The following is a 25,433-nucleotide window of genomic DNA, read 5'->3' on the forward strand; positions in this document are numbered from 1 at the left end:
GCATGCCACTGTGACATCTTGACGCCCAGCAAGTGGATGTCTTGCAGAATTTATCCTTCAGTCTTCAGATGAATTTCTCAGTGAGCATCACATGAAGTTTAGATCTCAGGCCAGACAAAGATCATTAGGGTTTTGTTTTATCATTAGGGACTCTGGTGTTTTAGTCCCCTTTCACTTGAGAGCAAAAGGATGCACTCATTCACTCAACCTTTTATAAGATATGTGCTGAGTTTCCTGTCAAAGGTTCAATCTGATGTAAATTTCTGAGTGTTTCAAAACAGTGGGTATTATTACAGTGATGGCAGTGGTGACACCTATGTTTTAAAAAACACTGAAAAATTGACATCAGAGATAGCCAAGAGAGGGATTGGCCAGGGGTCAAATCCCTGACAGGACAAGTAAGGTTGGTTAGCCCTGACTGTCCTGCCACTACAGTTTGCCTGTACCTGTTGGCAGCTAAAAACCCAATCCACTTACTCACTCCTTTAACCACTTTGCTCATCACAATTCACTCCCTCTAGAATCTCTACCCACATAAATCTCTCTCTAAGCCCTAAACTCACCTCCTGCAACATCTAGGAGTCTCAGAGACAAACACTCCACACCTGTCTCTGGATTGGCTATGTGGTTACCCACCCAGGGTGACTGCACCACAAAGTAGCACAGCTCACAATATGGTGGGTGGCATGGTTGCCATACTACTGTGCAAAAGTATTATGGTGAAATTCTCATTATCTGCTTGACCTCTCCTCCAAGGATAGGATAGCCTTGACAAGTCTTTGTCTTTGCCTTTCCTTTTATGTTATATTTTCACAGAGTAAATTAATGCGAGCAGTATTTTGATTAATACCATGAATACTTGATCAGTGTTCTGGTTATATTTATTGAAGGGAAATTTAACCTTTTGCCTTCCTCAGGTTCCAGCCTGTGATCGACCTCAAGGAACGCACAGACTGGGAGCGCCGCATCCCCAAGGAGCAGTGGTGGCTCAAGCTGAGGTCTCTCCTGCGTATCTTGGCCAAGCATGAAGCTGCCTACCATGAGGAGGGTATTGTTGTCAAGGAGGTGGAGGAAGCACTCGACTAGAATTTCTCCATACCAAACAAATCTCCACTGGTGATGTGGGTCTGAGTGCAGCAGTGTTTCATCTCTACCTGACTTTCCTTCACAGTAGTCACATTTCTTATGGTCCATCTCATCCCAGCCTGGTCTCTGATGGGTCACATTGCTTGTTATTGAAAATTAGTCACTAGACTTATCAGGCTTTTTGTTATCTCTAGAAATTTATGAAAATTTTACATGTTGCTTCAGCCTGCCAGAGCTTCTAAGCATCAAAAGCCATCGTGTTCTTGTAATGTGTGTGTGTCATGTCAAGTCACTGAAACTGTTCACTTACTGTACTTAGTCCCTGGAGATCAGGTTGTGTTGTGTAATTCTTTCATTCATGTTTTGAGTTCAAGAAGGGCACAAGAAGTCACAGACTGCCACTGTTGTTGAAGTCTCATGTCACCCATGGCAGGCCTCATAATGTACATAGGATTTTTAATTAATTAACTTGTGAAGTGAGGTGCTGGTGCTAGGTGAGAACTGCTGCTGCTGCTGCTGCTGCTGCTGGGCTCGCCTCATGCAACACTGTGAAATCTCCTTCCACTCTTGGTTGAGCAATTTGGGCATTAGAAGCAACTCCCTTTATTTCTGTCATGGACTTATTAATAGTATTTAAGTTATCCAAAAGACATTAAGGAGAAAGAGGGTTGGATGTAGAAAAGTTATTGGTTGTGATCTGCCATATTAACAAACCTGGATGGCTGTAGTCTTGTGAGCCAATAAGAGGAGTGTGTGGTATGTGTCACCTCACAATGGGTCGGTGACACAGTGATGTGTTGTTGTAAACAGCAGAGCTTCCCTCTCCATGGCTGGGAGGGAGAGGGGATGAGACAGCAGCAGTGATAGCAAAAATTGAAATGAGTTGTGTGGCTTCAGTGGTGTTTGTTCTGAATACCTCTCTTGTAGCCTGTTTACCCTCTGCTAGTAGTGATGTACTCAGCAAAGTGCATCTCGCACCCATCCTGCCTCTAGAATCTATAGGAAGCATATAAAAACTCACTGCCTTTGTTTGTCATGGGAGAGAATGCCTGAAATGTCAATTGCATAGTTCATTGTTGTCAAGTACACTTGTTATCAGTTATATTTTTTCCCTTAAATCTGTAACTCACTGTAAGACATTTCAAAGGCCCTGTTACCTGAATAGGCTTCTGATAACATGATACATTTCTGGTTGAGACATCATCTTAACTCATGAAGCAAATTTTTTTTTTTTTTTTTTTTTTTATACAAGCTTAGGTATTGTGTCACAGAAACATATTTTGTAGGGGCCTCAGGCAAGACTCTGTCACAAACACAGACAGCAAATTAGTTCATTATCACACATATTTATTTTGTAACTGAAGACTATCATGGACGGAACCCCTGTGATGTATCCTAATTATGAAATTATTTTATCTATAATATTGCCAGTCTGATGATTAGCATATTTATACTACTCCTGCTGGACTGTCGGCTTACAATGTTAGAACATAGGTAAAACAGGAGCAGTTATGAATGCCACACAGGTGGTGGTGTGCTGCTGTTACTGCTTGATTTGAAAGGTACACATGTCTGTTAGTTTCTAATGTCTGCTGTTTATATCTATTTTTTTTCTGAATGCCAAAGTTTATCATGTTTTTAGATGTGTAAGAGGAGTGTATTTCACTGGAGGGAGCATTAGGGACTACTGACATGTTCAAGTCAGCATGTAGAGCATCTAGTCAGGAGTTGCATAATGGAAATAAGGGTTGCCATGAGTTAGTGTTTATACTGTAATTGAACTCACAGTATTGGATCTCCCATGGTATACAAGTTTGTGTATATGTTACAGAGGAAGGTAAATGAGCATTCAGGATTTCTAGGCATAAAAAAATATTATTCAGATTTTACATGCAATGCAGTAACTCATCACAGATTTTATCTTTTCTTTGAGATTAGTTTTTGTTGATCAGAGAATGGTTGGATCGTGCCATAGCCCAGTAATCCAAGTAGTACACACAGTAACCTTAAGCCGAAACTTGTATCCAACACACATCACCATGATGACAAGATAGATGTAAAGGAAAAAAAACTGTTCACTGAGAATAGTTACATAAAACAGGTATTTCCTGAACTTTGCCATACATATGTATGTCCCTAGTGTGTTGACAGAAGACAAATAAATGAAATTATATCTTTAAGGAGTGTCATGGAAATATTTTGTGAAACCTTCAAACTATATAATATTTTACCATTATCATGAATGTACCTTTGTGCAGGAAACAAAATCAAAATCAAATAAAAAATCAGTCTGTCTGGTAAAATAAATGCTTATTCTCATTGGTGTTTACATGTCAATGGATAAATTTCATGAGGTGACACTACTGAACCTGACAGACTGGTTCTAATTTCCCTTCAAAGGAGACACTCCTCCAATCAGTGCAGGTAGGAAGTTCAGTACTAACACATTATCATAATTCTTTAACCACAGCCCTTAATCTGCAATGCAAGCTTTCAACCTATGTCATCAATTACTGTTTTGTCATTAACTGTCAATCACTTTTCATACTGCCCGCAATATTACTAGTCTCAAGTTGCAAGGATTCATTCACATCAACAGAAACACAAGATTTCTAGCTTACTGCTTCTGCAAAAAAAAAATGCACACACACACACACACACACACACACACACACAGAGAGGAGGGCAAGATTGCTGGTCTTCCACACTTGAGCTGCAAGATCACAACCCCTTATTCCATATCCTGTGCCTCTTCTCTCCTGGGTGAACAGGGTCTACAGGATGAAAGGAGACATATCACAAGTAATACCAAGGAAAGTCCTCAATTCCCTTGTTCTATCCCTTTTAGTATACTTTTGCAACATGCTAAGAATTTGGTGGTCAAGGTGTGCCACCTACCACATGTTAAGTTATATACCAAGACTGTATCAACTAAACTGCAAAAAGTCCTTGGGGCCCTAACACATCTTGTGGCACTGGTCTCCACAACAACAATCTCTGTGCTTCACAAAGCAACTGGAACTTATGGGAACTTCTAAAAAAAAAGCCCGGTGAGAAATAATACTGCACCACAGTGAAGCACCTACTCATAATCCAACTTTCTTGTTGATCCACTAAAAATCAGTGGCAGAGATAGTGAAATTGGAGCAGGTGCAATCCCTATTATTCCCCAAAACGTTCACAAAACCTGGGGAGATTTAATAAGAGCTAATGGTTATGCGGTGCCTAGCAACTCCCTCCTCCAAGCCAGAGAGCTATTCCTAATTAAAATTACAAGTTTTACCATGAGATACCCAAAATCTCTTCAGATCGTGACTTGTAAATTATGAAAAATCCATCTAGTAATTTCACATCCATTCAGAAAAATTTTTGAGCCTACATTTCAGAAAAAAAAGTAATCAGTGTTTACAAAGAGTGCCAGTGTGGAGTAAGAAGAGTAGTGGTACATGAAAAGGGAAATCTACATAGAAAAATAAAGATTTACCACCAAACCTCTAGGCTGAGTGAGAAAAGGAAGATGGAGCAAGACAGATGATAGACAAGGAAGGCAGGTGTCACTCCAACAAATGGTGAATGTTGTGGTGGTCAGTGAACCTGTCAAGGGCATCCAAGTTCTTCCACCACAGAGGCAGAAACTTCTGGGCGATGAGAGCAAACCAAGGAGTGATTGGAATGTTGCTCTCCTGCAACCCCCTCAAGAACCTCTCAAAGTCTTCCCTCTTCACATACTGCACATCCTCCACCTCATTATCATTGGGGTTGAGTGTGACATCCTTCTGCAGAAAGAGGATATAGTCCATCTCGTGCTCGCCCCACATGCCATCAGAGGGGCTTGCGTAGTGGATGCGAGTGAGGTAAGTGAAGTCGCTTGGCCTGGCCTGCTCCTGGGGGATGCCAAGCTCAAATTCCAAGCGTCTCTGTGCAGCGTTCCTCACCCCCAGAGCCCCCTCCTCGATGGTCTCCTGCGGTGTGTGCAGCGGGTGAGAGCAGCATGTGTTGGTGTAGTGTCCAGGGAAGGTGATCTGAGGACAAGCATCATGTATTGTATTTCATGTTCCTATTTGTTAAAAACAGCAAATATGTAGCATATTCAAGTGTATATTCAGCTCATGACTTGCTCCTATGTCTTGTGAATGCATAAGCAGTCCAGGAAAAAAATTACTTCATGAGTTAACAAGTTCAGGACAAGATTTTCTACTGTTATCAACTTCACTCTTATTAAAAAAATGTTGATAGCTGATATATGAAATGATGTTGATGGTATGCCATGATGATCATCATGTGTTCTGAAGGATTACTTTGAAAATGGGGATCCACAGAAAAGTATACATCACAACTCAGAGAAGAAATCAAAGAAATCAAAATAAAGTTTGGTGTATGAACAGTAAAAACCAGGTATTACTGAACTAATAATAAGATTAAAACAAGGATATTACAGACATTAAAAAATTATGAATTACAAACAGTTCCAGTCCAGCATTCCCCAGCACAGTCACCTTGGTGTGTGCACGGCGGTGCACCAGCAGCTCCCCGGCAGAGTTGAAGAGAAAGACACTGAAGGCACGGTGGAGAGGTGAGGAGCCGCCCCGCATCAGGTGGCACTGCCGCTTGGAGGCCGCGCCAAGGGGGACATCAGCCTCGTCCACCAGGATGCACGGCTCCTCGAGAAGGGCCAGCTGCTGTGGGTCAAGGTCCTCCTCCATGCACTGCTGCCTCTGGTTGCTGCTGCTGCTGCTGCTGTGGCTACGCTGGGGCTGAATGTGCAGGTAGAGAGAGGAAGGCCAGTAATATGTTATTTATTGTTATCTATTTGTTGACTCAATTGTATTTACTTTCAGTTTTAAGTAAGTACAGAATAGTTTTGTGCACAATCAGGATTTTAGAGAGTGTCAGCATCTTTAGGGTGCATGATTAAGCTAGGGCTGAGTACAGAAATAAAGGCAATGAATGACAGCATAACAGTGCCAACACTGACATAATGTGAGTGAGACCAATGTTGGATAAGATCAAGGGTGAAGAAGTAAGGCAGTAAAGATGACTTGCTTGAGAGATGCTTATGACATCAAAAGGATGGAGGATGAAAGCCATGAAGGTTGGTCTGTTAGAGGTGAAGGAATGAATTGTGGAGTAGTAGAGGTGGTGGATGGCTTGGTCATGTGGAATGAGATAATGATATACAAAAGTTGAGTGTGAGTAAGGCAGGAAGAAGCCCTTGCAAGTTATTTTTGTCATTCTGCCTCATGAAGAATATACTGCTTCTATAATCTGTGTGTTAAAGAACTGCAACCCACCATCCCATTCAAGTTAAATTATAATTGTTAGTAAAATTTCAAAGTTCAAAAAATGCTGTAAAATGCAATTTGGTTAGCTTCTGTAAAACTATCTATCTATACACCATAGTAATGTCAACACAAACCAGGCATGGCCAAGATTACAGAAGCAAAAAACACTGCCATTAATATGAGAAAAACTGAGGAGAAATGTAATATATGACTGAATACGCTTGTGATTGTGAAAATAATTGTACAAAAATTTATCACTGACTTGCAGCAGCAACAATTAAGAGGACTAAAGTGGAGAAAATATTATTGGAAAATGAGAGAAATTAGGAAAAAAAAAACTATAATATAACAATGAAATATTGGGAATATGAAAACCAAAAAACTGACTAGCATATTAAAAAAACAAAAAAAAAAAAAACAATTGTTAATATAAGAATATGAAACTATAAACTTATTCCACCACTGACTACACTTAAAAAAAATCCTGAAATAACAATCATTCTTATTCCCTCAATGATCACAGAATCTGTAAATTCCTGCCATGTCCAGGGTTGACAATCTAAGCAAGCACAGTGCAGCACAACACCTACCAGGACTGAGGCAGATGGTGTCACTCTGGTGAGCCGCCCCAAAGACCACTGCATTGCAGTGCCCACCCTCCTGCCCAGGGCCAGCATGGTGCTCTGCAGGGAAGGGGGAAAGTGTTAGCATTCTCTCCTTGTAAGACCTCCACCAAGAGTTTTACTTAGCAAATAAACAGCCTGTTTTCTCTCATCTGGACATGATGCTTCATTGTAGTGACAGCTTAAACTGTGAACACTATGATATTTGCAGACATGAAATTAGGTAGACATGGGGACAAAGTCTGGCCACACACACTGTGACTTGGCTGGAAAAATATTGCCACTGTATTTGTTTGTTTGTTTATTTTTTTGTTCCTTAAGTTTTTTTTTTCTTTTTTTCAAAACTTATATCACTATGCATTCACCACTTCATCAGGTTCCAGATGTTGATTAGATGGGTTTGTTGGTTTATTAGACAGGTTGGTTAGACAGGTGACCAAAAGGGACACAGCAAGAATACAGGGACTCCAGCTTCCATATTTCATAGGCATACTGAATAGTATATGGAAACATGATAGAAGCCATTAAGATAATGAGTAGAGTTTATGATGACATTTGTTATGAGGTATTTGTCAAGCAAGAAGATGAAGGAACAAAACAACACTGTAGGAATCTTTCTAAGAGGAAGGCAGTCAGACAAGAAGAAATGTGCTCTAACCAAAAGGGTGGTCAACACCTGGAGCAGCCTGCCTGATGAAGTGGTCAATGCATAGTGATAAGTTTTGGAGAGAGAGAGAGAGAGAGAGAGAGAGAGAGAGAGAGAGAGAGAGAGAGAGAGAGAGAGAGAGAGAGAGAGAGAGAGAGAGAGAGAGAGAGAGAGAGAGAGAGAGAGAGAGAGAAATGGATAAAATATTGAAGGAACAAAAAAAAAAAAACATACAGAAGCAGGCCAGTATCTCCAGCACCACCTGGAGTCACTGGCCTGAAGGCGGCCCCTTCTAGAAGTCTCATGTAAGCATATTTCTATACTGCAATGAGACAAAACATGATGGCTATCTTGTTTTGACTATCTTCATTAAAGACATGTAAATCTAACATATTGATGGGTATTAAATATTTTTGAGATGTCATGATCATAAAAAAAAACACAAATATTATGTTACCTAACATCTACAGACATTCTGTGGCTCATTCTACTACTTAGGCAGCTACAAGCAGTCATTGAGTGTATTGGCAGGTCTTATTGTTGATGTCCCAGCACTGTGTGTCCCCAGCTCCTCATATGATCATATTTGTTTCTTGAAAACTACTCAGTATTTTAGTACTGACTTGCTCACCCTGATTCCATGATCATAATACATTATCAAATCTACATTGAAAAAAAAAAAAAAGTCATATTCATTAAAATTAGACTAGAACCAGACCAAAACTAGTTCAAAACACGCTGAAATACATCAGAGAACAAATAGTTTAGTCTCAAAATTTGAGGGATGCACTACACATAATTGAAAAATAAAGAAAATAAATAAATCATATAAAAATAGTTAATCTGGAAATGACATCCGTGTAACATACAGGCACAAAACTCACGTCACATACAAGGCTCGGCGATCTTGCCAAAAACATAAAAAAACCGAGGGGCAAGTGTTTAGTGTGGCTGTTATAGCACTCAAGTGTGGCAAAATTCAACATTTTCTAAGTCCAGCAAGCTCTGCACCAGTCAAGAGTAAATATTTCAATGTTTTTCTGTTGTTCACAACTGGGACTTGTGGGTAGCAGCATATTAGGTTTCATGGTATCTATAGAGCTGACCCCTCCAATCACATGCTGCCATTCATGAAACCACCAATTACAACTTTCACAGTAGGTTCAGTTATACTTTTCATTTGTTTTAGAAACATGACAGATGAACATTCTGATAGAGGCTTAATGTCATTTGTTAATATGGCTAGCCAGTGGAGGGAGGTGAAGTGAAAAGTGCCAGTGTTCGGCAGGGAAAAAAGTCACCATGTGGGATATTTAGCAACAGCAATGTTTAAGATGCAATGCATAAAGAAGAGGTTCCACATATTCATTAAGGAAGCCGCCAAACTGTACCCGCCTGCAGCGGCCTGAGAATCTCCACGCCACACTGGTGACTCACATCAGTAGCTCACACCAGCAAGGCATAACGTTATAATTTTTGAGGTCACTTGTTAGGTTAGGTTAGGTTATGCTTGGTTAACGTCCTAGCAAGGGGGGTTCCAGGAGGGGAACACTGCACCCTCGGCTAGGTTTGGGAAATTCAGAATGTTAATAGAAATTTCCTTACTGAACGCCCATATTTAACTTGATTTTCATCCCTTCCCAAAACATTCGAAAATGGGAGGCGGACTTCTTATCAATACAAAAAAAAAAAAAATAAAATATATATATATATATATATATATATATATATATATATATATATATATATATATATATATATATATATATATATATATATATATATATATATACATACCGAGTTGTCAATGTTGAGTGCTTAGTGTACCTCACGTAGTAGATATGGGCACTGGTGTCTAGTGACTCGCCTCGCCACTACACGCCCTCAGCAGCCAGAAGAAGCCAGGACTGAGGCGACGGTTCGGGTGAAACTGAGGTGCTTCACATCACTCGCTGGCTGGACACTGCTGGGTGCTGCTTGCTTCACTGTCTGGGGCTGCCTCTACTTGTGCCTCTCTCCTTTTCCTTCCCCAAGATCTGCCGATACGAACGCTCCCGGCAAGGTCACATGGTGAGGCGCCTTACCACTACCAGCTGCGTATAAATGACATTCAGTTATTTTTACGTGGCTCTGTTTACATCACAGCTGTTCGCCTTTATAACGGCTCGCCTCCCCTCTCCACTTCACCCCTTCGTCCTTTATTTCTACTGTCAATTTACTTCTTTCCTAACATGCCATTTAATAGATGATCTTCCTCGTGCTTCCTGCCTCCTCGCACTGGTAAATGAAGGAATTTCCGCCTTTCCTTCCTCCCTCTCCTATCTCGCCTTTGAAAGAAAACTGATATAAATCTTCAGACACGCCTCCAGGGGCTTTGTTGTATGTATTGTTGTGTCTATGAATAATGAGAGTTCTTTTATTCTTCTATGACTGATGGGTATGTAGTTTTAAGTCTTAGGGAGTATTAGCTACGGTATCATTGATTAACGGTCTGCGTAGGGCATGTCAAATTCCTCTTCTCTCGGTCCTCCTTCTTTTCCCTGCATTAATTATTTTCTTTTATTGTATTTTCCCTCCCTCCTTTCCTCATCCTTCACCTCTCCTCACCCTGAGGACAGTCCCGCTATGTCCTTCTCTTCTCTCCTATTTTCTTGATCTCTCCATCACTGAAAAAGGATAAATAGATAAGTGAATGATTAAATAGATAAATAAATAAGACGTAAAAATATCCAGTTTCCCTTTATTTTAGTCTAAAATGTGAAGAAAAATGTTTTTTTTCACGAAGATTGATCACATTAACAATGTTTAGAACTCCAAAAGGATGATGAAAAAAAGTATATATATATATATATATATATATATATATATATATATATATATATATATATATATATATATATATATATATATATATATATATATATATATATATATATATATATATAAACACAACGTATTTAGAGGCAAAGGGTGATTTAGACTATTTATTGGAATGTATGGAAGTGGAAGCAAGGAAGAGAACCATCGCGCCGGCTGGGTGGACGTGGCCATAACAACACTGACAGCTGACCGGGGCGGCACGTCATGATCGGTTCCTTCAAGCAAATTAAAAAGGACGAGGAGGATGGTGAGTACCCTGAGTGGTGAGCATGACCTGTTCACACCTTCATGAGTGTCTCCATGTGTTGTGGTGGCGCCAGCAGAGAGGGACATGAGTTATGACGGACCTCCCTCCTTCCCTCGTCCCAGATTCTTGACAAATAATAACAGTTGTGGTTGTAATAATGCTGATGTTTCCTGTTTTAAGGTGTATTTTTTTTCACAATTTGTCCGGGCATCAGGAGCAGCTGTGCCAAAAGTGAACATAGACATTAGATTATTTTCGGATATTGATATAAAATTATCCGCGAGTTAGGTTAGATTTAGAGTAATTCACTTCATTAATTTCATGACTAATCCCTTCATTGTGTAGATCACGATTTAATAAAAATGATAATCACCTTTGCCTAGAATTAAATAGTCGGTTTCTAAATTAGTAATTATTTGTATAGTACCCATAATATTTTTCTTTTTTTCACTGTCCGAGTATGAGGAGGAGCTCTCCGGAGTGTGAGCACAGACAGATTATTTTGAACTTCCTCCCTGTGACAGTAACATTTGATGGCCATTGTGCCATCAACCATTGCCAGCTCTTTGTTGACCCACAATTGGGAATGTTTACTGGCAGCAGTGAAAGATTTCAGGACATTAACTGCTGAGGGCTGAGATTAGCCTGCTTGAAATGTTGTCCCAAGCAGTACTTTGCTGTCTGTGCTGCATCAGCCACCCACACCTAGGCACCAGTTTCCATCACTTTGATAAGGAAATAACACAAGAGTATCTCCACCTCATTTATTATTATTATTTAGTAAAGGCTCTCAAGATATTTAGGATGACCCTAGAGGATTGAGAGGATAGGTTAGTCAGAGCTATGGACTCTCTCTAGAATAATTTTGATGCTTAAAAATGAAATTGTGAGTGATAACATGTCTTTGGAAAAAAAAATACCTCTGTGAGAAAAACATGAAATCTTGTTGAAAAAAGTCTCTTTTTCCAGAAAAAGACTTGCAACTCACAGAACATTTCACTTGTTATTTTTACAATGATGTCAACAGTAGTCATGTCTCACATGGTCATCTGTCAAGTTTCCACTTCAGATTACATTTAGTAGATTCAGTATGAATAAGAGAGGCTTGTTAAATGGTATTAAAAATGTCCTTCATCACTACACCTTTGTAGGTCAGTCTGGTCCATGATGCATCAGTGTTTGTTGCAACACCAGTGGACTTGTAGCATCACTGTGTGGCATCACCAGCGTGTGACATCATGGTGGAGTTTGGATTTATTTGTCAGGTATATCAGGAAAGAAAGCTATAAAAAGATTTTTGCATTCCTTTTTTTTTTTTTTAGATGAATCATGTCTAGTGTAGTAACAAATGTGGTACTTGAAACACACATCCCACATGCAACAGGAATCCCATGCATTGGGTATTCTGTGGTGCTCAGTCTTCATTCAGACCTGAACACTTCTCAAGACCTCCACCACATTGCTCCGGCAAGCTGTATCATCACAAACACATGCATTGCAAACCATATTCAAGTTATAAACATTTTTCATACATACATACACATAAAGTTTCATATGCTGAATGATGCCTTCAGAATCTTTATATTCATGCATTATTTATGATATATATGTATGTGTATGCCTATTTGTGAGTATTTTTTTTTTTTTTTTTTGTGAAACTTTGTTTGTATGTGATTAATGTTCATGTTATACATCTTTTTTCAACATGATGCAAGTCTATGGTAGTAGAAAATTGCTAAATCTATGATATTTGGTTTATAAACATTTTTCTAAGAATACAACTCATTTTGTGTTTGCCTGTATTTGAAAAGCTGATACTTATTGGAATACTGAATGAGGTGTATGTCATCCATTTCTATACTGAGGCACAGTGAAAGCCATAAGTGTGAGTACCTTGCTGATCCCTGTACCACCCACCCATCTTGCTCTCGGTGCACACAGGGGGCGGAAACCCGTACCACAGCACGGACAAGACGTCTGTGCTGCAGGAGGCGCGGGTGTTCAACGAGACACCAGTGAACGTGAAGCGCAGCACCCATGTCCTCACCAAGATCCTGTACCTGCTGAACCAGGGCGAGACGCTGGCCACCAAGGAGGCCACCGACGCCTTCTTTGCCATGACCAAGCTTTTCCAGAGTAATGACCTGGTGCTGCGCCGCCTTGTGTACCTCGGCATCAAGGTGCGTCTGTGTTATAGTAATATTAATAATAAATGGGGTGTGTGCGTGTGTGTGTGCTGGTCTTCAACCCTTGTATGTACTGATGTGGTCATTCTTTATTAACCTTTAGTGTAAGAAGTGTTTGCTTGTCAGGAGACAAAAGAGAAAACAAAGTTGATTTTTTTCTTTGTTATGAAATTATTTAAGACATAACTATAAAATTGGTGTCTCAAATATATTAAAGGGATAATTTATTTAGTAGTGAAAGGGTTTTAAGCTTTTGCTATAGTGGTAATACTTCAGGTGAAGCCAAAGTTAGTTCTGGTGCAGCAGGTTAACCCGGCCTTCCCTTCCCACCATCCTGCAGGAGCTGTGCAACATTGCAGAGGACACCATCATTGTCACCTCTTCCCTTACCAAGGACATGACCGGCCGGGAGGACCAGTACCGGGCACCCTCCATTCGGGCCCTCTGCCGGATCACTGATGTAAGAATGGCACACACACATACACACACACACACAAACACACACTTTTGCTCATTAACTATCATTCTTTCACACACTCATCCTCACTGATTCATTTTGTCATGAACTCATTGATCCATTTGTCCCACTTAAACACTTTATTCCCTGATTGACTCATCCACTTACCCACCAGCTTAAAAACACTACTCATTCACTAATCATCCATTCACTTATCCATTCATTCATTCACTGACTCATTTACCCTGATGCTCATTCACCTATCCATACTGCCACTCACATACCCACACCATGTCTTTTATTCTCTCTCACTGATATCAAACCATTCAACCTTGAACATAGCATCACCACTCAGCACCACAGTCCAGTGCCCACTTAATTTGTAGTTTTTGGCTTATATTTTTTTTATTCCTTTAAAACTTGAACTACACCTTATTTTTGTTACTGTTATTTTGCATTTTATTGTTATTAGTATTCTTATGCATTTATGTAATCTGACACTATATGACCTTAGTTGTTGTGCTGCCATATAAGAAATATTTAATGACATCACTTCACTTCCCTGCCTCACATCCATCCCTTCCTTCCCTCGCCCCATGCAGGCCTCCATGATGCAAGCCATTGACCGCTACATGAAGCAGGCCATCGTGGACCGTGCCCCAGGAGTGAGCAGCGCTGCCCTGGTGTCTTGCCGCCACATTCTGAAGGAGTCCCCAGAGGTGGTGAAGCGCTGGGTCTCTGAGGTGCAGGAGGCCCTCAGCTCAGACTGGTGAGTGAGGGAGGTCTTGCTGTTTCAGGAAAGGGAGGTAGCATGAAGGTGTGTCTAATAGTGAAGTCCTCTTAGTAGGTGAATAATAACATGTGTGGTGGTGGTGTTTCAGTGTGATGGTGCAGTTCCACGCGCTGGGGGTACTACACCAGCTCCGCAAATCAGACAAGTTGGCTGTGACCAAGCTGGTGTCCAAACTTACCTCCTCCAGCCTGCGCTCACCCTATGCCATCTGTCTCCTGGTGAGTGCCAGTGATGGTCACTGTTGTTGCATGTAACAGTAGTAGTAGTAGTAGTTATGATTATGAGTTGCTGTTGTTGTTGTAGTGTTTCATTTGTATTGTATTCATACATTGTATTTGAATGTAATATATCTGTATGAATTGTAATTATTTTTAAAAGGTTACTGTTATTAGATTTATGAACATATTTATGAGTGATGATAAACTAATCAAACAAATAAGATATAATGGTTTCTTTTTAAAAAATGTAACAAAAGTTTAATGAGTTGTTTGTGTAGAGCCAGTTTTACCATGATTTAGCTGGTAGAGTATATCATGCCTTGGAAACAGATGCATGAAGAGAGATCCAGGAGCATATTGTGGAGACAACATAATATGAACACAGCTTGGTGCATGCATACTACAGCCAGTTGAATAATGCCTCACACACCCTCATGCCCACAGATACGTATTGTTGCGCGGCTCATTGAAGAGGATGAAATTGGCTATGACTCCCGACTGTCAGACTTCCTGGAGTCCATGCTGCGCCACAAGGCTGAGATGGTGACCTATGAGGCAGCCAACGCCATCGTTACCCTCAAGCGCTCTTCAGCTCGGGACCTTCCCCCGGCCATCTCTGTGCTGCAGCTCTTCCTGTCCAGCCCCAAGCCCACCCTCAGGTGAGGCCCAAAGGGACAGATGAATGGATTGGTTAATATGATGTAGATAACACGGCAACATCTTTAATGTGTTGTACACTTTAAGGCACTACATTGTTAGATGGAGCTTAATCTTAGTAATATTGAAAATATTTTCCTATCAACTGTACTAAGAAAAAGCATGTTTTAACAAATGCATTTTCTCACACAATTACACTTTACATAATGAGTATGCAAGCATGTCAAAATTAATAATTTCACTACAATTATCATATACATGTGAAAAGTAATAATAAAGCCATTGATGATCTGCAACCTATGAAACTACTGTGGACCTCCATGGTGTAATGGCTAGGGCATCTAGCTGTGAGTCCACAGTTTCCAATTCCAATTCAGGCTGTGGTAGCCAGCACACAGCTCACCCAGCTGTTCATCCTTCTTTTGAGTTGGTTGATATGTAGGTACCTGAGGAAACCTGGTGAAGGTAAACTGTGGAAACCCTGATTTCACAGTGGTCCTGTGCACCAGGGTGATGGATATCACCCAGCTCAGGCTCAGAGGCCGAGAGAGGGATGAGTGCTGAGGCCACATGCAGCTATAGCACATGTCTCTTATTTTATCTTTATGGCACCACTGCTTCAATGACCAGTATCAATCAGACATTGCAAGCAAGGCTTGTATGGGTGTACTCTTGGCTGTTCATCTTATTTACTTGCTGCATATCCTCTTAATTACCACCCATCAACTGTATTCACAGGTTTGCAGCAGTGCGCACCCTGAGCAAGGTAGCAATGACACACCCCAATGCTGTCACTGCCTGCAACCTGGACCTGGAAAACCTGATCCAGGATGTGAACCGGTCCATTGCCACACTCGCCATCACCACCCTTCTCAAGACAGGCTCAGAAGGCTCTGTTGACCGTCTCATGAAGTCCATCTCCTCCTTCCTCAATGATATATCAGATGAGTTCAAGATTGTGGTTGTGGAGGTGAGTGTTCTGTCAATGTTTGTGTATGTGCCCATCAGTGCAGTAGAGTGGAGTGGGATGCTATTGCTCATGTTTTCATATGATACACTATGATCATTATTTAACTGCCATCGTGGTCTTCCTCCTGATCTGCAGGCACTGCGTTCCCTGGCACTGAAGTATCCAAGGAAGCAGGCTGTGCTGATGGGCCAGCTGGCAGACATGCTGCGCAGCGAGGGAGGTCTGCCTTACAAGGAGGCCATTGCCAGCACCATCATCACCATCATTGAGGACAACCCTGAGGCCAAGGAGAAGGGTGAGAAAAAAAAATTTACCCAGATTCATAAGAAAAAACACACATCTTAAATGTCTCAAACTATGCACTAGCTTTGATTGTTAAGCTCTGAGTTAGACTGAGTTAGAAAGGGACAATGAGAGTGAGCACAACTCATCCATTGCCCTTCACACAGGGCTGGACCACCTGTGTGAGTTCATTGAGGACTGCGAGCACACCACCCTGGCCGTGCGCATCATCCACCTGCTGGGGCGGGAGGGACCACGCACACGCCAGCCATCAAGGTACATCCGCTTCGTGTACAACAGAGTCATCCTGGAGGTAAGTGTGTGTGTGTGTGTGTGATGTGAAAATGGGTCATTTAGTATTATGGTTATATGGAAATGTACCTAAAATATGTAAGGTTCTAAGAATGTGTATATTCATAACCTAGCCCCAATCTTAAGGGGCCTCAACATATAACTTGGTGCTTGAGATCCCCTTCATTAATCATTGTAGTCTTGTAGCCCCTCACAGCACACTGTACTGTTCCCCACCACCAGAACGCAGCAGTCCGAGCAGCAGCAGTGTCGGTGTTGGCTAAGTTTGGAGCTCAGTGTGAGGGTCTGCTGCCCAACATCCTAGTGCTGCTGCAGCGGTGCATGATGGACACTGAGGATGAGGTGCGGGACAGGGCCACTTACTACCACGCCATCCTGGCCACACGCGACTCAACCCTCATCCACCGCTACATCCTCAATCCCCCTCAGGTGAGACACACATGCACACTCACACTTTGTTGATGATTCATGAATGATCTCTAAAACTACCAGAAGCATGGAATAGGTACCCTGTGAAATGTCAAGTTCTCAGATTGCATTTGAGAGAGAAAGAGAGAGAGAGAGAGAGAGAGAGATGCTATAGTGTGCATGAATAGACACATATGTGGTCTCATCCCATTTAGTTACCAGAAACAGACATCTTTGTGCACTAAAGACAACAGGAGCTCACTCACAATCCTCAGCAGCATGCAGTAGATGAGCACAAGATTACTTCACTCTCTTTCCTCCTTTCCCTACCTCAGTTTGCCCTGCCCAGTCTGGAGCGAGCATTGGTCCAGTACCTGCAGAGTCCCGCTGTCGAGCCCTTTGAGACCCGCATGGTGCCCACTGCTCCGCCACCACAGGAGGAGAAGAAGGCTCCCAGCATCATGGAAGTGGCACCTCCCCAGGAAGAACGCGTTGTCCCAACACATGAAAAGTTTGTTGATGTTCTGTGTTCCTTCTCCCATGTGCTAATTCTTCCTTACTCATGAATTGCCAGTCCTTCCTTCCTTTCTAATTAATTCACCAACACAAAAACTTACCTGATGCTCTATGTTCTTTCTTCTCTGTGCCAATTCCTCCTTAATTAACTGTCCCAACGCACGAAAAGTTGGTTGATGCTCTATGTTCCTTTCACCATATCCTAATTTCCTCCACCTGATTATCTTCCAGTTTTCTAGTCTTTCTGTTACTTTTATTCAGTGCTAATTGACATAAATGTGTCATGGTTATTGTGACCAAGATATTGCAAGGATAAGCAATAGAACTTTTGTAATGCACTTGTATAGCGTCACCAGATGGCCCACCATTTGCCCTTCACTCCTTCCATCCTTCAGTGCCTTCCCTTCACCCTCCCCCAGGTATGCTGAGCAGCTGTCCGCCATTCCCCAGTTTGCACACCTTGGCCCGCTGTTCAAGTCTTCAACGCCAGTGGAGTTGACAGAAGCGGAGACAGAGTACATGGTCCGCTGCATCAAGCACACCTTCCAGAACCACATTGTCTTGCAGGTGAATGGTGGTGGTGGTACTTTTGTGTTTATTTGTGTCTTGCCATCATGTGCTGTTGTATCCTACCCCTTCTCTCTCTCTCTCTCTCTCTCTCTCTCTCTCTCTCATAGTACAATGAGTGTTGATGTTTAGGATTATTACTGCGATTTGTATAAATTCTATGAAGTGGCAAATATTTTTTCCCATGTTGCCATGCTGTCCTGGTAGTGGTGGTAGTGGTGGTGGGGTATCATTAAAAGGGATTAGCACTCCCACGTAGGTGTGTGTGTGTGTTTGTGTGTGTGTATATATATATATATATATATATATGATAAACAGGTGTGAAGGAAGGGAGACAGACTGTTAATCCAATGATTGGCCGACGAACTGGCAGCGTTGCACTCATGGGAATTTCAGAATCTGCCACACCTTGAACGGACTTCATGCTCTGAACAGACTATAGCAAAATCAGAAGAGCAATTAGCATGAAAATAGCAGTAGAAGACAGCTACAAATGCAACATTGCAGCGATGAGAGAGAGAGAGGGGGGCTGAAGACAGTCAGTTAGAGGAGAGGAGTTGACGAGACGAAAAGCTTTTGATTCCATCCTGTCTAGAAGAGCGGCATGAGTGGAATCCCCCCGACATGTGAAGCATACTCCATACGTGGACGGATAAGGCCCTTGTACAAAGTTAGCAGCTAGGGGGTGTCAGAAAAACTGGCAGAGATGTCTCAGAATGCCTAACTTCATAGAAGCTGTTTTAGCTAGAGATGAGATGTGAAGTTTCCAGTTCAAATTATAAGTAAAGAATAGACCAAGGATATTCAGTGTAGAAGTGGGGGACAGTTGAGTATCATTGAAAAAGAAAGGATAGTTGTCTGGAACATTGTGTCAAGTTAATAGATGGAGGAATGAGTTTTTGAAGCATTGAGCAATACCAAGTTTGCTTTGCCCCAATCAGAAATTTAAGCTTCCCTGCCTGAAATGTTTACTTCCTGAAGGGTTGGACATCTATGAAAAGACTTGGAAAAGTGCAGGGTGGTATCATCAGCATAGGAGTGGATAGGGCAAGAAGTTTGGTTTAGGTCATTGATGAATAATAAGAAGAGAGTGAGTGACAGGACAGAACCCTGAGGAACACCACTGTTAATAGATTTAGCAGAAGAACAGTGACTGTCTACCACAGCAGCAATAGAACAGTCAGTAAGGAAACTTGAGATGAAGTAACAGAGAAGGATAGAAGCCATAGGAGGGTAGTACGGAAATCAAAGCTTTGTGCCAGACTCTATCAAAAGCTTTTGATATGTCCAAGGCAACTGCAAAAATTTCGCCAAAATCTCTAAAAGAGGATGACCAAGACTCAGTAAGGAAAGCCAGATCACCAGTAGAGCAACCTTGACGGAATCCATACTGGCGATCAGATAGAAGGCTGTGAAGAGATAGATGTTTAAGAATCTTCCTGTTTAGGATAGATTCAAAAGCTTCAAATAAGCAGAAAATTAAAGCAATAGGATGGTAGTTTGAGGGATTACAACAGTCACCCTTTTTAGGAACAGGCTGAATGTAGGCAAACTTACAGCAAGAAAGAAAGGTAGATGTTGACAAGCAGAGCTGAAAGAGTTTGGCTAGGCAAGGTGCAAGCACGGAGGCACAGTTTCGGAGAACAATAGGAGGGACCTCATCAGGTCCATAAACCTCCTGAGCGTTTAGGCCAGTGAGGGCATGGAAAGCATCATTGCGAAGAATTTTAATAGGTAGCATGAAGTAGTCAGAGGGTGGAGGAGAGGAACAAGCCCAGAATTGTCCAAGGTAGAGTTTTTAGCAAAGGTTTGAGCAAAGAGTTCAGCTTTAGAGATAGATGTGATAGCAGTGGTGCCATCTGGTTGAAATAAAGGAGGGAAAGAAGTAGAAGCAAAGTTATTGGAGATATTTTTGGCTAGATGCCAGAAGTCACGAGGGGAGTTAGATCTTGAAAGATTTTGACGCTGTTAATGAAGGAGTTTTTGGGTAGTTGGAGAACAGACTTGGCATGGTTCCAGGCAGAAATATAAAGTGCATGAGATTCTGGTGATGGAAGGCTTAAGTACCTTTTGTGGGCTACCTCTCTATCATGTATAGCACGAGAACAAGCTGTGTTAAACCAAGGTTTGAAAGGTTTAGGTCGAGAAAAAGAGTGAGGAATGCACGCCTCCATGCCAGACACTATCACCTCTGTTATGTGCTCGGCACACAAAGACAGGTCTCATGTGTTCACCTCCTCTTTCCCTCCCATCACCATGCACTCATTGCTCACCTATCCTTCCCTTTCCAGTTTGACTGCACTAACACCCTCAACGACCAGCTGCTGGAGTCTGTCAGCGTGGTGGTGGATGGCGAGGGGTGGGTAGTGCAGACATCCCTCCCCTGTGCCTCCCTGCCCTACTCACAGCCTGGCTCCTGCTATATCCTCCTGCCCATTCCCGAAGATATCATGTCCACTACTGGTGAGGAAATATGATGTTCTCATGGTTGTTGCTGTAATGTGAGGTTCATGCTTAGCTCCATATTGTTTTGGTTTTATACTGATGCTTTTCACTTCCACAATACCAGTCTCTATTAGGTGTAAACAGGTGATGTAATGAAGATGCTTTGTATAATTTTGTCCCCATCCCATTTTTACTTGTCTTTATTTCTGCATATTTGTGTTTGTATGTGTGTCTGTAAGTTTTTGCTGCTCTATTTTACTGCTTTGATCATCCTTCATTAATCTTCACTGTGAAAGTTGTTTGGTTGCATGGAGACACAGAAGAGAAAAGAAAGAGTTAATCTTGTCTTTTCTTTAGTTTCTGTCCTCTTCTTTTCCTGAGCCCCATTAACCCCCACGTCATTTTCCTCTCCCAGGCACCCTCTCAGCAACTCTCAAGTTCACCGTCAGGGACTGTGATCCAGCCACTGGGGAACCTGATACAGATGAAGGTTATGAAGATGACTACACGGTGAGTGGTGGCAATGAGGTGGTGGTGGTGGTGGTGGTGGTGACTGAGGATGACAGTATAGTGTATTATGTTGTGCCTTGTATGATGTGAGAGGGATGGTGTGACATGGCATGATGGGTAATGAGGTGTGGTGGTGGTGTTCTTATAATTGCTTGATACATGTATTTCTTTATGAGTGTGTGTGTGTGTTTCTTGTAAGGTTTCATTATTGTCTGGTTATTTGCTGACATCATAGTATTGGCAGTGAGGTAATTTGTCATTCAAGGTAAAGCCCAGAGCAACTTTGAGCTGCAATCATTATGAACATGTATTTCTTGTTGCTGTAATTTTCACTGGCAACCATGCCAAACTGAACATTTTGTTTTGCACATTGCTGAGGTACTTGATGTACTACAAGTGTAGGAATTATCTTTTTTCCACCTTGTGACTCATTTTCCATTATAGCCAAGGAAAGTACAGCCAGACTCTTTCCTTCACCTTTCTTTGCATACATAGAGAAAAATCTGGAAAGAATCACACAGAACTGGCAGTCTTCACCTTTTTTAAACTTTTGCATTGTTCCTCAGCTGGAAGATGTGGAGATCACTGTTGCAGACCACGTGCAGCGAGCAGCACGCAGCAACTTTGCAGCTGGCTGGGAGGAGCTGGGTGCCACCAATGAGCTGGAGGACACCTTTGCCTTGTCTGCCATGAGCACCCTGGAGGAGGCAGTGACACAGATTACACAGTTTCTTGGCATGCATCCTTGTGACCGATCAGACCGCATTCCAGAGGGCAAGAGCTCCCACACCCTATACCTTGCAGGTTGGATATGAAGTATTGGTGGTGTCTGCTGTTAAAACTAGGTGCCATGTGATAGGTAAACCTGTATTTTGGAAGCTTACATTCTGCCAACTGTATTGTGACATAGGCAACATTGAATGTAATGGAGATGATGCCTGAGAGATGTGAAAAGTGACTAATTGCAGATAAGTGATATTGGAAATGTGTTGACTGATCAAGCAGAATAGGGAGTGTTATGATACATTGGGCACAGGAAGAGGATGGAAAAGGAGCGGGTATTGAAGAGAATAACAGGATCATATGTAAGAGGAGTAAGGCTACAAGAAAGCCCATGAATGGGATGGATGACATTGCAAAGAGAGCATTACATGCCTGCTGGGAAGCATGCCTGATCCTGCCTGGTGGAAATCAATGGAAGGCAGCTGTGAATGCATGACTGGCATTACCTTTAGATGCAGGAAAATTATGGCCCTTTGGTGGTACTGCAGGGGTAAAACAGTTCTGCTGTCAGGACATGATGCAAAAAGACCTTGGTGCTATACAGGTGACTGTTGTATATCATGGTCAGTAAGCATCAGTCCTCTCTCCCTTCAGGTGGCAGGTTGCATATATGAGGCCTCCTGGTTTTAGCAGGGCTGCTCATGCAAAATAGAAAAGTTAAGCACAGTAATAGCTTAAATAACTTCTAGCAATAACTTTTTAAGTTTTCCCGAAAACATCAATTTTGGGCTTAGTATTGTTGTTACACATTTATTGTCTAAAAAATTAACTTATTATTTATGTAATATATTTACCCATTATTGCTTAGGGTTTTGGTCCTTTAGTCATTTGCTGGCCCCCCTCCCCCCCCCCCCCCCCTCTCTCTCTCTCTCTCTCTCTCTCTCTCTCTCTCTCTCTCTCTCTCTCTCTCTCTCTCTCTCTCTCTCTCTCTCTCTCTCTCTCTCTCTCTCTCTCTCTCTCTCTCTCTCTCTCTCTCTCTCTCTCTCTCTCTCTCTCTCTCTCTCTCTCTCTCTCTCTCTCTCTCTCTCTCTCTCTCTCTCTCTCTCTCTCTCTCTCTCTCTCTGTGTGTGTGTGATAGTGAAATAGCCACAGTGATTGGGGAGCTGCAGTATCCCAGCAATAAGGCAGAAGAAACTAACAGCCATTCTAAAGCAATGTCTCTTTTAGACAAAATTTTACTGGCTGCAGGTCAGAGCTTATATTTTCTTCTCATCAGGGAGAAGGGTTGTTTATTTATTTACACAAGATAGACACCTTGAATTGTATAATGGTCTATCAGAAATTGAACATTTGGTAGGTTGAAGCAATCAGCTCTTCTGATATGGAAGGCCTCACACGATTCCCTTGTTATCTGATGCTTTAGTTCTTCCCGTATTTCATCAGTGTTTTCTCTTGTGTTTCTCCCTAACTTTATTTCCTTTCCTTGTCCTCACTTAACATATCCTCTCTTCCTTCCCCCCAGGCACCTACCGAGGAGGCCATGAGGTATTGGTGAGGGCCAAGCTTGCCCTGGCCGATGGAGTCACCATGCAGCTGACTGTTCGCTCTGATGATCCTGAGGTTTCTGAGGTCATCGCGTCAGCTGTTGGTTAAGGTGGTCAGCCAGGGGAGGAGTGTAGGTGTTGTCTATATGCAGAAAGAACAGGATATATGTATTGAAATATTTTCCCATAGTATCTATGAACACACTGAAGCACTACGGTAGGGTTAAGTTGTGTTGTCTGTTATTATTATTATTATTATTATTATTATTATTATTATTATTATTATTATTATTATTTTTATTATTATTATGAATGTGATATTCTTAATCACTGCAAAGGGACCTTTTTTGTTTGCTTTATGTTACAGTTTATCTTAAAAAAGCCAATGAATAACAATATTAAAATGGACTTCAAGGATCACAGTGTTCTTAATCCCACCTACTGCTTGCTTCTTGAACAATACAGTGGCATGACAACATGTTGCCTTGCTCCAGTGCTTGACCACACGGGACAAAGACTGGACCTCCCATTACCCTCAGGCACACACACAAGTGGAAGCACATATAAATAAAATGGTTATCTTTGATGTATTGGTAATATGAAGATAACTTGTCTTTTCCAGACAATAGGACACAGAGAAAGTAAATTAACATTATATGGTTTTCAAGAGTAGGTTTTGATCCTCAAGTAGGTCTGTTTTCATCATTTGATAGCACCTTGTCCAACAGGATGGTATGTGCAATGTCATGTCAAGTCCATCCACAGCATCTCATTCTGCCGTCTTTGTTTTCATATCTTCACACTGCTGCCTCTGTGTATGATGCCTTGCTACTTCTGGGAGCATTTCCCATTGGGGTGGCCATGGCAGAAGCACCTCCAGCTCTCCCCATCCAAACAATTTGTTCAAGCACTTGGCCTTTATTAACACTTCTTCTCATTTCTACATTTTTATCCTACCTTACCATCTTCTAATTGGCCTTCCTCTCCTATTAACACTAATACATACACTTACATACACTTGACTTACAAGCTCTTTGATCTTCATCATCTCATTATGTTCATACTATCTCAGTGTATTACCTTTCACTCATTCTGCTACAAAATGTACATAATTTGCACTGGTGCTCATACCACATCTCACACACTCATTGTTCTCACCCTCCCATTTTGTCACCACATGCCCCTCTCAGATAATTCATTTCTCCACAATACAAAGTCTTGATTGTTGTACCCTGCTCCACTGCTATCTGTACTGTGATGCCTATTCCTTAGGTTAGGTACACTCTGGGCCTTGTACAGCGCTGCATGAGGCAGATGGCAGTGTTCAACGCAGCACCGAGTGTCCACACTGCTGCAGCATGTCAGTCACCTCTGAACATTGTCAAGGAAGGATGTGTAGCTTCCTCCTCCTCATCTTCCTCCTATTCCCTATCAAAAATACTATTACATTTGTGTTTCTCTCTCTCTCTCTCTCTCTCTCTCTGTGGCAATATCACTCATCTCACCTTCCTCTTAGGAATCATGTATCACATTCATTACTAGGCTTAGGATAATTATGCACTTAAAATGAGTTAAATATGCATGCAAATATGTATTAGAATATGGTAAAATATGCATTCCACTTATGAAATATGTAGCCTAATCCTGTTCAAAACTAGTTATTAAATTACTTATTATGAGACTTACAAAATGTTAAAATTGAAAATACTATTATATACAGAATACTTATCATAAACATGCAAGAACTTTTCAAAATAGGCCATAGGGAAAAAATTACAAATATCCATTTGTTTAAATATACTCAAATCATGCATTTGTATATGCATATATGCAAATGCATAACTATCCTAAGCTTACTCATTACCAAGAAAATAATACAACAGCAGCGGTTGTATTCTTCATATATGATGTGTCATAGTTATGACAGAGTCACATCATAACGTGGAACATCATCTGTCATAAGTCGTATGTCCTTCACCCTCTGCATGACAATGGACACAGCCCTGCTGCATGAAATTGGAGCAGTTGTGAGGCACATGGAGTGTTGAAAAAGCCTGCCTTCAACACTGTAATCAACATCA

At 41.6% G+C, this 25,433-nt stretch overlaps 3 protein-coding genes across 23 annotated transcripts in view; 2 read left to right on the forward strand and 1 right to left on the reverse strand.

Annotated features, from left to right (window-relative positions):
* Positions 1-3,266, forward strand: part of LOC135093273 (ATP-dependent 6-phosphofructokinase-like) — a 62,706-nt gene extending 59,440 nt beyond the window's left edge. For all 20 annotated transcript variants that reach the window (XM_063992383.1, XM_063992391.1, XM_063992377.1 and 17 more), the window contains one exon: positions 918-3,266. In XM_063992383.1, coding sequence (XP_063848453.1) covers positions 918-1,086 — 169 coding nt within the window. In that variant the 3' untranslated portion in view covers positions 1,087-3,266. The remainder of the gene's footprint in view (positions 1-917) is intronic.
* Positions 2,942-9,608, reverse strand: LOC135093278 (isopentenyl-diphosphate Delta-isomerase 1-like). 2 transcript variants are annotated; one of them, XM_063992398.1, is made up of 4 exons: positions 9,465-9,608; positions 6,959-7,051; positions 5,583-5,840; positions 2,942-5,108 (listed from the first exon to the last, which is right to left on the reverse strand). In XM_063992398.1, exons 2-4 carry the CDS (start codon positions 7,043-7,045, stop codon positions 4,641-4,643), a joined length of 813 nt encoding a protein of 270 aa, XP_063848468.1. In that variant the 5' UTR covers positions 7,046-7,051; positions 9,465-9,608; the 3' UTR covers positions 2,942-4,640. The 2 variants fall into 2 exon arrangements, with proteins under 2 accessions (XP_063848468.1, XP_063848469.1); XM_063992399.1 differs by having other exon boundaries at positions 9,435-9,577.
* On the forward strand, positions 9,568-23,769 carry LOC135093276 (coatomer subunit gamma-2-like). The gene is made up of 17 exons (XM_063992396.1): positions 9,568-9,707; positions 10,641-10,764; positions 12,706-12,944; positions 13,291-13,410; positions 14,010-14,176; positions 14,289-14,418; positions 14,863-15,077; positions 15,814-16,045; positions 16,181-16,340; positions 16,495-16,640; positions 16,862-17,063; positions 17,378-17,558; positions 17,983-18,130; positions 20,422-20,593; positions 20,991-21,085; positions 21,652-21,889; positions 23,331-23,769. Exons 2-17 carry the CDS (start codon positions 10,722-10,724, stop codon positions 23,459-23,461), a joined length of 2,619 nt encoding a protein of 872 aa, XP_063848466.1. The 5' UTR covers positions 9,568-9,707; positions 10,641-10,721; the 3' UTR covers positions 23,462-23,769.
* Positions 23,770-25,433: the final 1,664 nt, after the last annotated feature.

The sequence above is a fragment of the Scylla paramamosain genome, chromosome 42 (assembly GCF_035594125.1).
Source record: "Scylla paramamosain isolate STU-SP2022 chromosome 42, ASM3559412v1, whole genome shotgun sequence".
Lineage (NCBI taxonomy): Eukaryota > Metazoa > Arthropoda > Malacostraca > Decapoda > Portunidae > Scylla > Scylla paramamosain.